General features: G+C 44.0%; 1 protein-coding gene across 4 annotated transcripts; it reads left to right on the forward strand.

The window, feature by feature from the left end:
* On the forward strand, positions 1–17,208 carry MAZ (MYC associated zinc finger protein). Of its 4 annotated transcripts, none has more exons than XM_063138221.1 (7): positions 1–266; positions 2,451–2,540; positions 7,719–8,509; positions 12,349–12,412; positions 12,659–12,830; positions 14,595–14,802; positions 15,914–16,001. In XM_063138221.1, exons 1-6 carry the CDS (start codon positions 231–233, stop codon positions 14,780–14,782), a joined length of 1,341 nt encoding a protein of 446 aa, XP_062994291.1. In that variant the 5' UTR covers positions 1–230; the 3' UTR covers positions 14,783–14,802; positions 15,914–16,001. The 4 variants fall into 4 exon arrangements, with proteins under 4 accessions (XP_062994291.1, XP_062994292.1, XP_062994293.1 ...); XM_063138222.1 differs by having other exon boundaries at positions 2,454–2,540; XM_063138223.1 differs by lacking the exon at positions 14,595–14,802 and having other exon boundaries at positions 4–266; positions 15,914–17,208.
* Positions 17,209–18,206: the final 998 nt, after the last annotated feature.

The raw sequence follows: 18,206 nt of genomic DNA on the forward strand, positions 1-18,206 counted from the left end.
CCGCCCAGAGAGTCTGTGGCGCCGGGGGGCGCGCGCGCGCGCAGAAGGGGCCAATCAGCGTGCGCGCCGAGGTTTCCTCGCGCTGCTGCCTCCTCGCTCTATCCCCCCTCCCACCTTCACTCCCCCCCGCCCGCGCGACGTTGCTGCTGCTCCCCACTCGCTCCCCCCTCCCTTCCCGACCCCCCCTCTCGCCGAGCTGAACCCCCCCTCCCCCGCTCGTTGCCGCCGCCATGGACCCGAGCAACTGGAGCAGCTTCATCTTCCAGGTAACCCCCCCTCCCCTTTCCTCCACCTTCCCCCTCCCTTCTCCGCTAAAAAAAAAGGGGGGGAGCGCGAGCGGGGAAGGACAAGAGAGCGCAAGCTAGAGCTCTAGGCTCCCCGCTCACACCCTCCCTGCCCCGCCCCTCCCCTCGGGAATCCCAGCGGGCGGGGGCCCTTGCGCGCGCGGGCCAGCAGGGCGCACTCAGCACGCGCTCCCCCCCTCCGCCTCGCGCTGCCCCAACGGTCACCTCCCTCCGCCCAGCGCTGCCTTGCGCTCCCCCTACCCCCTCGTTCTCTACGCTCGCTGTGCCCAGCCCCTCCCTGCGCCTCGCGCTTCTTCCCCCCCCCCCCCACCATCAACGGTCACCTCCCTCTCGCGCTCGCTCTGCCCATCCCCTCGCGCTTCTCCCCCACCTTTTTCCCTGCCAGTTGCTACCTCAGAGCCTCTTCGGTCCCACTCCCAGTGATCCGGCTTTCAAAAATACCCCCCTCGCCAAGACACACACACACTGCCTCTTCCTGTACAAGGCTATTCTTCCCCACACGCACATAATTCTTCTTCCCATAATGCCCCCACCACCACATAAAATGCCCCCTTCCATATTGGTCGCACCCCCCTCCTCAAACCCGTGCCGCAGGGGTTGTCGCCCCAAACCAGTTGGGACTTGGCCACGCATGCCGGATAGGTGCTTCCTTGTTATTTTCCGGCCCTAAGGATTTACTTACCCTCAGGTGCACGCACATGCAGTAGGAGGTAGCTAGGTATTACCTTCTGGGGCCAACAGGTGTTGGGTGAATCTTCCACCTGTTTTTTGCCTATCTTTGTGTGTGAACATCCAGGGATAGGTAGTCTCTTGCCATAGGCAAATGCAGGAAGATCCCACTTCTTCCCATTCACCCACAAATAATTAAGATTATGATACAAACATTAGTTGTAGACACAACTAATAGGAAGTACATTACCTCAGAGTATTTGCCCTCCTACCTTTGGAGTGAATAGCCATGTGTGGCCAAATCATGCTTAGAAGCTCATAGGATCCCACCTTCTATATTGCTTCTCGCACCCTTCTATGCACCGCCCTTCCCCACCTCATGTAGCTTCTATCTACTTCTAAACCACTCCTGAAGACAGTTTCCTCTTTAAACCTGCACCACCACCCCTGCCACTTCCTTTCCCTTGACTATCCAAAGAATAACCACCTGCTGGTTGCCCTCACTTTTCACTGGGTGTCAGTATTTCTTCCTCCAGTCACCCTTCCTCTCCTATCGCTTCCTCCTCCTTGCCCAGGGTTTCCTTTTTGCAGGGCACAGCCTAGGCCTTCCCTTTTTCAGATATGCAACCACTTGCTTTTCGGACCACACCTAAATATCCCTCCACTCCCAGTATATCTGCATTGTCAAGTCCCAGACACTGCTCTCATAGATCCTAGTACTTCACCTTCATGCACAGCCCCTTTAACCCCCCCCCCCATCTGTCTTCCTTATCATAGCTCCAGAGAAGTTGCTATTGGGTGGACTAAAAATATAATAAAAATATCTCTGCTCCTTTTACATTCAACAGATCCCAGACACACACCTCACAGCTTGCCTATATCTATTGCTGCTAGGAATCCCTTACCTGTCTCCTTGTCAGCTTCCCTAACAGAAGGATATTCTCATAGTACTGTTACCTTTGCATTTCATTTTTTTAATCTACATTATTCCAAGAGTCACAACTCACCTTGACCCCAAATACAGCCATGCATCTACTCAAAGCTCAACTTGTTTCAGCCAGTTTGCTTTTCATACCTACCTTTTTATGTAACACTACTGTTCTTCCACCAAAAAGTATTCCTTCCTCTCTAACCCACCATATTTATTATTTCATCCCTGACTCTTACTCAAAAATGGTACAACTTCCTCAGACTTGCACACAGTGCCTAGTTACTTTGCTCAATCACAGTCTGCTCTGTCCTGATCTTCCTCTATACTTCAAAAAACCTTCTTGCTGCCTTGTCTGATGTATTGCATTGTCTACATTAAGTCCTTTTCTCTCTTGGTTTAAATCAGCTTCTCAGATTCACTGTGGAATAACCAAACTTGCTGTTGCTACCTGCTCTGGTCTTTGAGCTTAATTCACTTAAGGATTGTTGGGGATGAGATTTTCTTCTTACTAAAGTTCCCTGATCTCATTTCTTTCATTTCTTTAGCAGAGTCATACTCAGAACCCTCTGCAGGTTGGGACCGAAATCCAGTCCAGGTTTTTTGCCACTCAGGGCTGCAGTCAAAGCCCCTTCCAGGTGAGTTTATCTGGGCAACAAATGGAGAGCAATGGACTCCTTTGAAAACAATCACCTCTTGGCAGCTGCATCTCAGTGCTGGAGACCAAATTCTTACATATGAATTGCCTCTACCTCAAATGGGAATATGCCCTGGTAGAATTACTTCAAACTCTGTGTGATTTTAAGGCAGCTTTAAAGACTAGCCTTGTCCGGCAGGCCTACCCAAATCAATGTAAAATCAAGAATTTTTAAGATGTATTGATTCTTGTTCTAATGTTGTTCCCCGCCTTGATCCAAAGGGAGAGGCGGGTAATAAATAATAATAATAATAATAATAATAATAATAATTTGAAAAATTAATTTCTCTAGTTCTCTCTGTAAATATTGTTTTACAGTCATTTAGCCATCCTCGTTATTATTTGAAATCTGTCATCTCATTTTTATAGTGGTGGGACTGACTCTAAGATAATGACTTGGCAAAGACCATCTAATAAAGTTTGTGGCAGGGTTCTAGGGTTGTATCCAATTTTAATCTAACTTAAGTCCCATTCAATTTAATGGGTCTACTTTAAGTAAGACTAACTTTGATTACAATTGTATACTGTTATGCTGCAAGAGTCCTTCCCTCCACCCCCAACCAACCCTCAGTTACCATGCTCATAAAGTTAATCTGGTACACTTTAGGCTGACTATTTTTTTAAATGAAGGCTTCACTACATGTCAGAACAGCTTCTTGGTATACACAGCTTCTCTTGGCTGTACTTAAGTTTGCTCATTTGTTTTCATTACCAGAACTTCATCAGTAGAACTTGGGCAGATAATAATTTAAAGCAAAATAACAAACTATTGTTTTATATACATGCTGACGTGCAGCCTGATTCTATCCATATTTACTCATAAATCAGTCCCACCATGTTCAGTGGGGATTACTCCCAGTATATTACATCATGCTTGACCAAGTTTAAAATTTAAAAAGCAAGTCTAAACAAAAGTTTTATTGTGTTTGTGAAAGCTATCCAGGCTTGAACATCAACAAACCACTACCAGAGGAAGGGAGTTCCACTGTATTGGCCATCTACTGGAAACATCCGTACATATCCTTACTGTTCAAACTTGGTTTATGGATGCTGCAACCAAGAAGAGACGTTGACAGATTTGGGATCCCTGAGATGTATAGGCTTTCTTTGCCTCTGCCAGGTGATTGGAGCTTTAGATGCCCAGCAGGCATGGAGATAAACCTCTGAACCACTACTGTGTCTCCTGCTTATTGCAGGGAAGGGGCAGTGGAGGCTTGGAGGTTTTCATTGCCAGTTCGTTGGTGCTCCAACCCCCAACAGGGACAAACCAAAGTGTTTACACCATTCCTCACCAGTTTCGAGCCAAAGAATGAAGAGCTAAAACAAATCCAACATGCATAGAGCTAGAAGAAATTACAGGCTTTTCCTCATGTTTGGGCTGGGGAGGTGGTCCTCCCTCCTCTTTTGTAACTCCACCCATGGGAGGAAGTCTCAGGCTTGTTTCACTCACTGGAACCTGGCTGACCTCTTGCCATGGCATGAAGGGTGAGATTGTCAAACCTTGACCAGATTAGTGCTTAGTTGATATTCAAAGATTGTGAAGGAACAGAAGAAGACTGTTCTTTAAAGAAATATAGGACAGGTATCTGCATGAAATGCTAGATCAAAGATGGTTGATCATTTCTGAGAAGCCTGTAAGGTATGTTACTTCCTCCATTTTCCTAACTAGAGTACTGACAAGCTGAACATAGTAAGTCTTAACTTCCAAGTAAATCTACATTGAATCTGGCTGCCCATACGACTTGTCCAAGGTGACAAGGAAGTGGGTGAACAGGAATTTGAAGTAAGGCATCTCCAGTAGTCATAATTTGGTCTCCAACCTACTTGGGTTGGTGGGCACATTTGGCATTGAGTCAGTATTGTGGGCACTCTCACAAAATGGCTGCCACTGGGGGAGGGCTTGCCCATTCATAAATAGGTTGCCATGGTGGGTATGACTCATTACAAAACACTCATTTTCCGGAAGCCAAACTAGTGAGATTAAAAGAAAAGTGACTTGTCAAAGAATGCAAGTACAAGACAGAGTCCAGTTCTGAGCTCCAAAACATGATAGTCTATTGAATCCAACTAAAGATGGCATTGGAAGGCATCCTTTTTTCTTTTCTTTTTTTTACAGTATGCCAGCCTCTCAGGTTTTTTTTTCTAATTAAAAAAAATCTTTAAAATGAAATAAAATTCAGGGGGAGCAAAGAGCCTGGCAGGCACCAAAAGACGGTGTCCATAGGCACATTGGTGCCCATGAGCACCATATTGGAGGATTAGAACATATTGTCTAGTTTTTAACCCAAGCTGATAAAATGTTTTGTCCTATTGTCTACAAGTCTGTAGATATTAAAATGAGGATTGTCACCTCAAGATAAAGTATTTCCTCCACCTTGTTTTCTTTTAAGAGTGGGCACAAGCACTAGAATAATGAAGCTTTATCTTCTAGGCAAGCTTGCTAGTACCAAAGTCGGCCTGAGTTCGATCCCAGCGGAAGCTGGTTTCAGACAGCCGGCTCGGGTCGACTCAGCCTTCCATCCTCCCGAGGTCGGTAAAATGAGTACCCAGTTAGCTGGGGGAAAGGTAATAACAGCTGGGGAAGGCAACGGCAAACCACCCCGCTATAAGGCCTGCCAAGAAAACATCAGCGAAAGCTGGCGTCCCTCCAAGAGTCAGTAATGACTCAGTGCTTGCACGAGAGGTTCCTTTCCTTTCCTATATCAGCAGTACAGCTCATAATGCAGAAGCTTCTCAATGAAGATATTTCATCTGGTCTATATCTTGTGATGTGAAGACGCATCTGCAAAAATAAAATCTTTCTTCGTTTGAACCCATTGACTACCTTCATGTTTTCATTGGGATTAGTTTCTAAATTGTTAGGATTTTTAAATGAATGTTTTTCTAAATTTTTAACAGGTCTGAGCACATTGTTCTTCAATCCTGTAATTTGTTTCTAATTTGTTGTAAAAATTTTGTCCAAGGAATAAGAACAAACCGGTATCTAAGAAGCTCTTGCCCCAAATCCTTGAATTTCTTGTTTCTAAAAGCCAGCAGTCATATTTAACTAATTTGTATGTTTATATCTTGGTCTTACATGGGGCATCCAGTGGTTTCCCATCCAAGAGAATGATCAGATTCACATCTTTTTATTTTCAGCAATGCTGTAGACATAGAAGCCCTCGCACTGTTACCTGGGCAACAATTCTAAAGACTTAGGGGCATATACATGGCTAGAATAAAGATCACATATTTTAAATTCAATCATCTGGTTGCCTATGGCAAACAGGCAGGTCTTTATAAACTGAAAGATGGGTGGCCTTCCCTTTTCCCTGCCTATTAATGTGCCAAAAATAATTAATGCAGGTATGTGAGTAAATGGCCTAGTAATTTTCATAGATCATTTAAAAGTTGATGTAATCTTAAAATATTTTTGGAAACTTAGCTAGTTATTTATGAGCAGCCACACAGACCTGAGTGAGATTAATGACTGTAGTTAGTTAAACTAAAAAGGAAACTAAATCATTTGGTGCAGGGGAGGGAGTCACTTTCTGTTCAGTGCCATTTTAATTATTATTTTTTGGAAATACTTCATCTTAGATTCCCAGACTAATAAATTCTGCAGCCTAACTTATAAACAGGTCCACCTTGTGGAGTGGAGAATTAGAACGGTGAGATTGAGTAAAACCTATGAATGTGAGTGAAAGTTCCTGAAACAATTAAACAGTTGGGGTGGCATTAGGATGAAGTTGCTAGTACCCTAGGGCTTGTAGTAGTGCACTATTTTATAAGCAGAATTTCTTGCTTTTTTTTTTTTAAAAAAAAAAGGTTGCTCAGATTTTTCAGGGCTCAGTAAGGGATACCAGAAGCTTCATTTTGCAATAGAATGGCATCTATGTAGATTCTGGACCTCTTGGTAAAAATGGTGCTCAGCTCTTTTATTTGTATCCCAAGCAAAAACCTAACAATTCAGTAGAGCTGGTGTTTTTAGCAAGTACTCTTGCTTGAACTTCTTCATCCACAACACATAGTAATGTATCTCTAGCCCCAACTGATCATGCATTAAATTTCCCCACCTCCCACAAGGAATATCCAAACATTCTACTCCTATTCTGTAAGGCACATGATACTTCACCCAAGCATATGCATACCCTGTAATCATGCCTATGCTACAATCAAAAGACAGTTGGAGGCTTAGGCTGGGGCAACTCCAAAAAGGAGGCAGAACTGATCCAGAGAACACCGTAAGATGTGACTTGCTCTTTGTACTGGTCTTGGACCGTAATAAAGTGATTGATTGATTGATTGTGACTTGCTCTTTCTAGTTGGACTTCAACTAATAACTGTGGAGAGAGGCTCACTCTACTTATTTCCCTTTGCACACACTGCAGTTGATCAGTGTAGCCTTATATGGAGAAAGTAATTGGTAGTTGGGAGAGGACTTCTTCTCTAGAAAGAAGGGATGGGGTTGTCCTCAGAATATTGTGGCACCACCCCTATTGCCCATATAACCACTTCCTTCTCTGCATTGCCATAGAGAAAAAGACAGCTAGTTTTATTCCATTGTTATCGCAGGCATGCTCATTTGTTCCTCGCACTCTGTAGGTCACAAATTTTGAAACTTATTGGTAATATGGCCATTAATCTCTCCTTATGTGATAAGGAAACAGTCACAATAGTCTTGAGCTGTGGGGAAGTTTTAAAAAGTTGTGTACTGGGAGCAGAAGAGGAAAATACCCCATGCAGAGGCAGCCTCAGATAATAAGTAAAAAGCCAAAGTTTGCTTGGGTCCTATTCTATAGCATATGCTGCATAATGATTAATTCAGCCTGCCTTACTCCCTGCCCCAGGATTTCAAGATAATTTACTAAATGGTTGCTTTTGAAGTGGGAATTTGCTACTCTTTTCCCCACCCCAAGTTACTATTTATTTATTCATTTATTTATGTAATAAAACATTTATATCCTGCCCTATATCATTGAGATCTCAGGGTGGCGTACAGAACGAATTCAACACTATAAAACAATAAATAATGTACTTAGTTAATGTACATTATTTATTATTTTACTAGAATACTGCAAGCTTTCAGGATTGGTTCTTCATCGCTGTTATTAAATTATGCAATCTCTTTTCTGTTCAGACTGCCACCACAACTGCTCCTCCCCAACAGTCAGCCACCTCTGCTGAGTCCCTCCAAGTGGACCTCCTGCCTGTTTTGGCTGCAGCCCAGGAAACCGCAGCTGCTGCTGCTGTGGTTGCTGCCGCTACTGGTTCTGCACCATCTGCTTCCACAGTAGACACGGCTGCCTTGAAACAGCAACAACCTTCTGCCTCTGAGAGTGGTGGTGGGCAGGTAGCACCACCCACTCAAACCACCCAAGCCCCAACACCCCAAGCAGCTCCTGCCACAACACAGGCGGGTGAGGCTCAGAAGAAGCCGAAGAGCAAAGGGCCCTACATCTGCTCCTTGTGCGCTAAAGAATTCAAAAATGGCTACAACCTGCGGCGCCATGAAGCCATTCACACGGGGGCCAAAGCTTCTCGCGCTGGACCCACAACCATGAAGATGCCCACCATGGTTCCCCTCAGCTTGCTTAGTGTTTCTGCCATTGGTGGTACAACCCAAGCAACACCTGCCCCTGCCGAGGGTGGAGGAAACACAGCAGGTTCAGGTGCAGGGCTGGTGACCACTACTGCATCAGGCAAACGCATCCGGAAGAACCATGCGTGTGAGATGTGTGGGAAAGCCTTCCGGGACGTCTACCATCTCAATCGGCACAAGTTGTCGCATTCAGATGAGAAACCCTACCAGTGCCCTGTCTGCCAGCAGCGGTTCAAGCGGAAGGACCGCATGAGCTATCACGTTCGTTCGCATGATGGTGCTGTGCACAAGCCGTACATCTGCAGCCACTGTGGGAAGAGTTTCTCCCGGTACGAGGGAGTCATGGGTGTGGGGAGGAGAGATGTCAAATGGGAATTCTTGCAGGACTTACACGAGGAGGTTGACATTTCAGAGGGTACTTCCCCTTTCTTGAAAAGAGTAAGCTCTAGCAGACAACATACTGAACCAGCTTGAGTTAGGAGGGAGTAAAATATAGCAGAAGACTAGAGATTACCAGTAACAAGCCTAGGAAAGTCTGTGGGCCAAATCAAGCCCTCTCCCCTTTGCAACTCCCCCATAACTCACATCTGACTCCTCCAGGCCCCTTATCTTGGCTACTTTGGTCACATAGAGCTTTCTAAGGGTCATCAGCAGCCCTTGGTTCCACAAGAGGTCTCCAGAAGAGTAAAGCATATGGGAAATCTGCCCAACCCCCTCGCCAGTTCCATTTTTAGCAGCAGCTTTCTCCTTGGAGTTTTTCTGCACAGCTTCCAGCTGAACAAACAAGGGTGTGTATTTGGTATGTGTGAGAGAAAGGTGAAAGCACATTTTTCTGGGTGTGCCCCACTGACTAATTTTAAGTTGGCAATGTATACGCCAAATTAGAAAGATTCCTCGTTCCTGCCACTAATTATTTTGAATCATAATCCTAAAGAATCTGTTGGGTAGCTTTTGGGGTAGCTTTTAAGTTGCACCTGTTACCAAAGGTTTCTTGCTGGGACTTCAGCATCTTGGCAGACCTATATACGTTTGGAACCTCAGAAAATAGAATAGGTGAATTTCAGAAAGCATTGGCAAAGGGAAAAGACAACCTAGACACAACTCTACTTCCAAAGCATACTCTTATTTTAATATTACTCATCTTGGGGCAAATTCAAACATGCTGAAACAGTGAGCAAGTTAAAATCTTTCCATGTACATGGAGGGCTTTGTTATAATACAGAGTTGCATTCAAACAAATATCCCCATATCTGGAGTCTGAAATGGTACTGTCTGAGAATGTACCAGACCATGTGCAATATCTAAACATTTGAATAGGCTCTCAGATCAAGCAACAGACAAGGAGGTCATCTTGTGGGGAAAGAAAACACACTTTCAAAAGGAAATTCTTGAAAGATTTAGTACTTACATTGTGACACCATGTTGGCATCCAGCCTATAAACATAGGTCAAAAGTTTCAATTGCAAAACATTTTCCACTCTAAGATATTACCCATAAGTGCCAGAACTGAAGAAACGAAAGAACCATCAAGAATCTGGACTATCTTCGACAGACTAAAGTATCGAAACTTGACAGCTTAGAATGTAGATGGTCATAATAAGAAATCACGAAGCTAGCACAAGCCTGAATGGAAAACAGTGCAAAAAGGGCAGGGATATACTGCATCAGAAATGCCAAAATCTACAATGTATACAAGTTAGGCATGTTGCACATTATTTTGTATAGCTTTTAAGATTCTAAATAATTTTGAAGTTTTTAGGAGAGAGTGCAATAGCAAAGACAGATTAGGAGAGGTAGGGATTATTTATTAAATTTCTATCCTGCCCTTCATCAACTAGCAGGCCCCTGTTCCTCACAGTTCTTGATTTTCTGACGCTGCTCCCATATTTCCAAGCTCTCTTCCGCAGTCTCAATGACTAACTAAAAGAACAGATGAAACCCACAGATTGAAAAAGTGGCTGGGTTATTTTAGTTAACACACAATAGGATGGATATTGAAACTTCTGTGTAGTTCTGTTTTTGGGATTTAGATTTTTTAAAGAGGCAGGCAAAAACTTTTTTGATCTGGCAGGCCTTTGGCGATTAATCTTGGCCTCTGTGCTATGGTCTTTTAAAATTGTCATGTATTTTTAATATTGGAATATAGAATCATAGAACAGCAGAGCTGGAAGGGGCCTACAAGGCCATCGAGTCCAACCCCCTGCTCAATGCAGGAATCCACCCTAAAGCATACCTGACAGATGGTTGTCCAGCTGCCTCTTGAATGCCTCTAGTGTGGGAGAGCCCACAACCTCCCTAGGTAACTGATTCCATTGTACTGCTCTAACAGGAAGTTTTTCCTGATGTCCAGCTGGAATCTGGCTTCCTTTAACTTGAGCCTGTTATTCCTGTCCTGCACTCTGGGAGGATCGAGAAGAGATCCTGGCCGTCCTCTGTGTGACAACCTTTTAAGTATTTGAAGAGTGCTATCATGTGCTATCATATTTTAAGTATTTGAAGAGTGCTATCATATTTTAAACTTCTGTATATTTCTATTCATAGGTTTTAAAATGTATATGTTTTAATTTTGTAAGGCTGCCTTGAGGCCCAGTATTAGGCAAAAGGTGGGATACAAATAAATATAATAATATAACAACAACAACAACAACATAAGTAGCAGATTATCAATTGGTAAGAAAAGAAAGCAATATGGAAGAGTAGTGCTAAAGTACCACAAACTGATCAAAAAGTTTCTTTGTGATCAGATGTTTGTCTCTGAGATTCTGAGCTTTTACCAGGAGTTGCCATTATGTTTGCCACTTTTCTCTACAACCCAGAGGGCTAAATGCTTGGTTTTTAAATGAAGACCATTTTAGTGCCTACATTATGTTCAGGTTATACAAGAACCTACAGTTGCATGGAATACCAAACACGGTGTCATTCTCAGATAGTCCTTGAATATAAGGAAGCAAATGCCAAGGAAGTGAATTTTCAATTATTGCCCCATGAGTTTTAAATTTTGCTATAAGCCCCTATAGAAAGTAATTGATACAGATCCTTGTATAAATGAGAGTAATGAGATCTGTGGTATTTGGTTGGTTGGTTACCAAAAACTATAGTTTCCCTCATGGTTCCAGAGCTTCAAGAGACTAGTTTTCAAGTTTTTCATTACAACAACAAAGGTACTAGCTTTAAAAAGTCCTTTAAAAACACATCTTGAGATCTTCAGGATTTATCTGCTTAGTGTTTTTTTTAAATACACACACACACAGAGGAGGTATAAGGAACGGCATAAGAAAAGATAACTACTCAACTACAATAAAACTTTTCTGTACCCTTTTTATTACCTTTATGAGGCATTGCTTCAGTTTCTTCTCATCATGAAAACTAGAAATCTATCATGAAACCAAATAAATTACATATTCTTACAGAAATTTGGTCTAGACAAGCGAGCTTTTCCCATTCAAAGTTAAATTCAGCCACTCCCATTTCTGAACACTATTTTCTCATAAACAGTTGGCAATAGAAGTTTGCTATTTCTACCTTCACCTTGCTCCCCATCAGTCAGTTGGTTTCTTCTGAACTGTTTTCCAGCTTAGGCTTTATCACTTAGTATCCACCTGCCAATCATCTATGGTTGATTAATAATTGAGTGGATAAATTCCACAAGAACCATTCTGGAAGTATGTAGCCTTCCTAACCCAACCCACTTAAATTCATATTAGTGAATGTTTCAAATTGTCATGTTGATACTCTGAATTAATGAGCACAGAGTATAGGACCTGTTAGAGTTACAGCTACTACTTTTTAATAGTATTGCTGTTGTGCCTTTTAATAGCTACAACACTTAGGCATTCAGGAGGTCTAGTTTTCCCCAGGGTAGAGATGCAGTGACACAGAAAGCTGTACCTTTTTGATATCTGCCTCTTTTGCAGCTGTAAAAAACAAGAGATTGCCAGTTTAAAAAGTGGGGGTGGGGGCTCCTGGTTATGGGAGAAACATTGTAACATAGTTGCTTAAAGTGCACATTTTCAGATTCCTCAGTAGAATGTTGATTTTTGGGAGATGGGGAGAAGTCCGCCCAGGCCTGTTTAAAGGATGAATGAAAAGGGAAATGGTATTTTACAGTGAATGAAAGGGGATCCTTAAGATCAGATACCTTACTTATAGCTTTTCTTCCCTTTTGCAGGCCAGACCATTTGAACAGCCACGTGCGGCAAGTCCACTCGACGGAGAGGCCCTTCAAATGTGAGGTACCTTTCCCCATTGACTACTGCTGTATCTATTCCCACACACCCCTATCATTATATTTATCCTATTACCTAAGAATCCATGGCTGACTTCCTGCTGCAAGAGCAAACAAAGTTCAGATACCCTGTACTTTAAAGGGAACTTTGTGTATGGCTTAATTCCCTTAGCCTTTGATTGGTTTAGGAAGCAGGCCATTGGAGGGGGGGAAAATGCTTTTCGCCATGATTCCTTTTCCATTATTTTTACAGAGATGTGAAGCGGCCTTTGCCACAAAGGATCGGCTGCGTGCTCACACAGTCCGTCATGAGGAGAAAGTGCCGTGTCATGTGTGTGGAAAGATGCTGAGTGCCGCCTACATCACGGACCACATGAAAGTACACAGCCAGGGGCCGAATCATGTCTGTGAACTGTGCAACAAAGGTAAAGGGAAAAGGCTGTGTATAGAAGATACACATGAGAGGAAAATATAATTATTTGCCTTGCTTTAGGAACACTAGCAGGTGTGCAGTAGAACTGTATGCAGATTTACTCAAAATTAAGTCCCATTAGTATTCAAAGGTCCAACTCCCAAGTAAGTTTGCCCTAATTGGTATCTGAAGGCTTGCTTGCCCCTTACATTTTCTGCCCAGAATATTTCAGTTGTCAACCAGAACCATACTTGACCAGTCTGTTCAGTGGTAAACATAGGCAAGTTTCAGTTCCCACCTGGCCCAATATTTCACTCACTGGCTGAATCAGATATGGCTAATTCTCTACAAGCTTTTGAAGAGGCCTATATGGCTCCCACCAACTTGAGCACAGCTAAACAGTCATGCATAGTGACCCACCAGGGCCTCATGAGGAGTCAGGTTATTAACCACCTGACAGACTACAATGCATAGCTGGTGGGCTGCGTACATCTTGTTAAGTCATAGATTGAACAGGCCTGCTTTAGAAGAAGCAGGCAGTGTTTGAAGGAAACAAATCTGTTACAGAAAGGACCAAAGTTGCTCTATGTGAGCACTGATCACAGAACTGCAGGTGAGGCCTGACTTGAATGTTGCTATGTAATATGCCTTTGGAACAATTCGGGTTTGAAAAGCCATTTTGAGAGCAAACAGCATTTATTTTATTTGGTATGTGGCTGTTGCTCAACCTGTCCATCCTATCTTGTGATTTATAGTAAGCAAACAGCTTGGCAAGATAGCTGGCTCCTAATGTTTCTTTCTCCTACTTGCATGTCGAAGCATCTCGTTCGTTTCATTTTGCCACAAGCTTAAATGGCTTCAGTGTGCTGTGTAAGTGAAAGATGCCTTGATCTATTGCAAATTATTAGTTTGTTAATCTATAGTAGGTAGAATTTTCAATGAGTAGGTAGAAATGTATAGTCTTGAGATAATTAAAAATTGACTAAAGGGGACTTGCTAATGTCTAAAGTGCATGTGTCTGTTCCAACTTTATCCATCTGACATGCCCAGTAGCCAGCCTAATTTTGACAGAATATTTAATATCCCTAAAACACTAAAGTGGTTGGGTAATAGCCAAATTCACTAGAAATAGTCAAAAGTCACAGTGGATTTTTTTTTAAATTATAGCTATACTTTTCCTCTTTAGAAACTCTTGGATTATCTGTCTGAATAATGTGCATAATCCATTATGCTTTACCAATATATTAAAAACCGCATTATTCACATATTATATCTGGATTCTCAGAAACATATGACAGAAGTTTAGTATTAATCACTTCCTCTAATTCTATTGCAGCTTTAAGTAGTTTATTGTAAATTAAATATTGCAGAAAATTTAGATAACAAAGCATAGATCTGCTATGAGGATGGGGAGGAGGTCCACTGAGCATTTTTCATCCAAATGTTTCTAGTCTAGGATTGTAAATTCTGATATTCTTGTGTTAAGAAACATAAGTTCCACATATTGTTTTTCCTCAGTGACCAGATGCAGCTGCCCCTAGGGTGGGGTCTGCTGTTTAAACAGGAATAGCTTGCCTGGTGGCAAGAAACAGCCATCTCTTGGTTAGAGAAGCTGACTCTTAATCAGGGAAGCTTGTTACAATGGATCCTTCATTAGATGTTGAGACGCAGCCGCCTCTAGGGTGAGGCACAGCCAAGTATTGCAGGACACTGGGGTACACTTTCACTAGGCCGGACACTGACCTGGCTGGTTTTTGTCCTTCTCCCCCTCCCGTAGGGTTCACCACAGCGGCCTACCTCAGGGTCCATGCGGTCAAGGACCACGGACTGGCCGCCCCGCGGCTGGAGCGTTTCCTTTGCAAGCTGTGTGGCGTGCACTGCAAGACCCCGGCTCAGCTCAACGGGCATCTGCAGACGCACGCAGGAGAAGGGGCTGCGGCCACTGAGGGCCAACCGCTGCGGTGAAACGCTGGCCGGGCCACCAGGCAAGAGCCGCTTCCTTCTGTCCTGGGGAATGGGGTGGGGAGGCCCATCTGACCCATAGGGTATCAAGGTCCTTCTATATTCAGTGGGAGAAAGGAAAACCCCAACTCCCCTGGGGCGGCTGCATCCTAAATTAGCACCCCTGTGCCAGCATTCAGGTGCCTGCATATTGCAGTGTCTGTCTAGGTTTGGGTATTTATGTGTGACATGGGGAGTCCTGCAGTTTCATCATAAAGGGACAGAGCCAGGCTTTGAGTTTTCATTTTAAAAAATTAAAAGACGCACCACATAATCCTTTGAATGTTTTATTTATCTGAATGTTCTAGGGAATCCTGTCATTTTTCAAACAGCAATTAAGTAATTATTTTCTTGCATGTTAACAAGAAGCATAGAAGGGATGGGGACCATCAGTAATATCTTGATGTTTAGCAACAGAAACAGTGCATTCATGGATGTTTTGGCTCTTTTCTGCCTTGGTGGACTTTCCCCTCTAATAAATATCAAGCATGGCTGCTGTTTTTGAGATTCCACAGATTATGAGATACCAGCAAATTACTGAAATCCCATGAGATATTATAGGTGCAATGGGAGATTTTCCAGCCCCATTCACCACTGTGGATGTGTTCCCTTGTTGGATTGCATCGCGCATTCTGGAGAACTATGAGAGATAGAGTCCCATGAGGGAACTAACCTGTGAGAATTTAACCTTTTAATATGCACTGTGACAACAATTTTCTGTCCACATTTTCAAAATTTGAGCAACCCAGTTTCTGTATTGGCTTGAGTAGGAGGCCTCAAAAATTTCAAGTTAGTCTTTCCAATCCTGCTTTAATGAATATATGTGTTTGTGAGAAGATACCTATTTTTTTCCTGCATGTTAGGGAGGGAACTTTTGTCAAGGATGTGGATAAATATGATACTTTGGAGGAAGGAGCAGCTGCATCCATCTCTTCTTTAGCACATGAAACCAGCTGTGCCTTTTACCTGAACACTTTAGTTTAAGGCAGCTGAGGGTGGCGAAGCAAGTTATGTGTTAATAATAGGTGTTTTTCAAAACGAACATCCTGAAGGCAAGAAACACGTTTGACTTTTTGCATCTATCTTTCTCTACAGGTACGGGTGAGGTCTGCCCCCTCGCGGCAGCCGTCTCGGCCCCACCTCCCGCTGCCGTCACGGTGCTGCCCATGGAGGGAGCTTCGGTCGTGAGCCAAGCCCTCCCCACACAGCCCTGGTGATTTCTGGGAGCGGGGAGGCAGGAGCCGACCCTCCCAGTCCCATCCCTCTCCCTCACTGGCAGCTGGAGCCTCCAAGCCCAGATGAATATGCAGTGGCCATATTTGGGTTTCTAATTTAATGGTGGTTTCATTCATTCTCTCTCCCTGCCTGTGCTCGTAAAATTCTGGGGCTAGGAAAGCACCTGCCCAACCAAGGTGGCAGCTCTTGTTCAGAGGGCCATGGAAGGGTTTTATGTGCATTCAGAGAGCTCATTTTATTGACCCCCACCCCTGCTCTAGTACCCTTAACTTCTAACCCCCACAAGAGTCCTGAAAATCCATGCACCCTCTCCTGTCCCTGTCCTTAGCCAACTGGCTGCAGTGTTTGTCACTGTCTCTTGCTCATTCCAGCAGCGCCCCCTATTGCCCCAAATCAACTACACAAAAACAGTTAGGCAGTGGGACAGAAAGACTTAAGCTCAGCTCAGGAACAGAAAGAAGAGGGCTGAAGGCTGGGATAGCTGTGTGACAAAATTATGGGGCAACATTGCGTCTGGAAGGGAGCCCAGAGTTGGGAATAATGGGGTGTTGGGTTGAGAGAACTTGCTTGGGAGCCCACAGAGAAGTGAGATGGGGGTGCAATTCAGGACTCTGAGGCATCATAGGTGCCTGGAGCTCAGTTCTGGGGTGACAGGGGGGCTGCAGTAGGCTGGGATGGAGAAGGACTGTATTTCTCCATAGCTTCAGTGTGGAGTGCTCTCCATTCCCCTGCTGTGGAGTTGCTCTGAATTTCCCTCCTTGCCCCAGCGCCTCATTCTTCCATGGTGTCTGTTTTAATGCTCCATTCCCTCAGCTTCTCTCGTGATTTGTGTTCCAAGCGCGTCAGCCCTCCACACCAAGTATTGATGCCCCACCTGCTGAACACCTTCCTTGTTGCATGCAACCCCCACAGTTTGGGGTTAGAGTCTCGCTTTTTTGTATTATATATATATTAAAAACATCCCCTGACATTAAAATAAACCCCCTTTGTGTTTTTTGTTTTTTGTTAACACAAAATGTAATGAAGCAATGTCCATCTATCCTTTCTCCCTGTTCCCTCCTCCTTACCCCCATTTCCTTCCCTCTTCTGTGTACCCTTTCTGGATCTGTGTCTAAACGGCAAAAGATTTTAGTAAAAACATTGAAGGAAAAAAATCCACACTCGCGTCTGTTTATTGTCAGACTGTTTCTGTGTTACTTTGATTGTAGAGGGAAAGTATTGTGCTTCTGGGCCTCTCTTGCCCTGTCCACTTTCTTACACCATCAGAATCTCCTCCTGGGACCTTTGTGCTTACTTAAAATGTCTAATGGATCTCACACCAGGTCACAAACCTCAGCTCTAAGTGGGTTTCCCAAAACACTTGCTTGTTTCCTTCGATTACCCAGGGAAATTGACTCTCTCTTTCATGGTTGTTGCTGCTTTTAACACCTCTTTGCAGGAGAAGAAGCAAACGCTGCCTTATGTGGCCGGACATGTGGGCGCTGGTGGTAGTGGTGGTGTTTGTGCCTTGGGAAAGACACCAGCAGATGCTGCGCTGGAGCTGTGCCATGGTGTGAGGAGGGTTAATTTGTGGGCTCTTTCCTCCCTCCCTCGTGCAGCAGCCAGGGCAGGTTATAAATAATTGATGAGAAACGGGAAGTGAGAGATTTTATATAATTTTCTCCAGGAGGGGGAGAAGAGCGGACTGAGGCAGCAGGATTCCCCCAAAACAGATTTTCTGCACCAATTTCCTGCACCAGCTTGCTGAACTCAACTGGGCTAATGGCTCAGTTAATTCCCCTCCCTCCTTTACCGAGCATGGGATCCCCTTCAGTCCTGCACCCTAAAGTCCCACCCATGAGGTCTTCCCCAGTACCCTTCAGTCTCTTCTGTTGGCTCTATTTTTATTCTACACACGTTTGAACGTCAGGGCAGTCCCATAGGAGATGATGGCAGTGGTGCTGGGACTCCTTAGTCCTTTGATGCTCATTGCACTTGTGGCTTGGTGATAAGTTTTTGTCAATTGTGGGGTGTGTGTGTGTGTGTAGGGGAGATACAGCATATGTGGGACAGTTTCCACTACCAACACCATCTCTGCTAATGTCTTGCCCCCACCAGATCAGCTGATCCTTCATAAAACCCAAACCACAACTCCCCCCCCCCCAACTCAGCT

This window comes from Elgaria multicarinata, chromosome 11 (genome assembly GCF_023053635.1).
Source record: "Elgaria multicarinata webbii isolate HBS135686 ecotype San Diego chromosome 11, rElgMul1.1.pri, whole genome shotgun sequence".
NCBI classification, from domain to species: domain Eukaryota; kingdom Metazoa; phylum Chordata; class Lepidosauria; order Squamata; family Anguidae; genus Elgaria; species Elgaria multicarinata.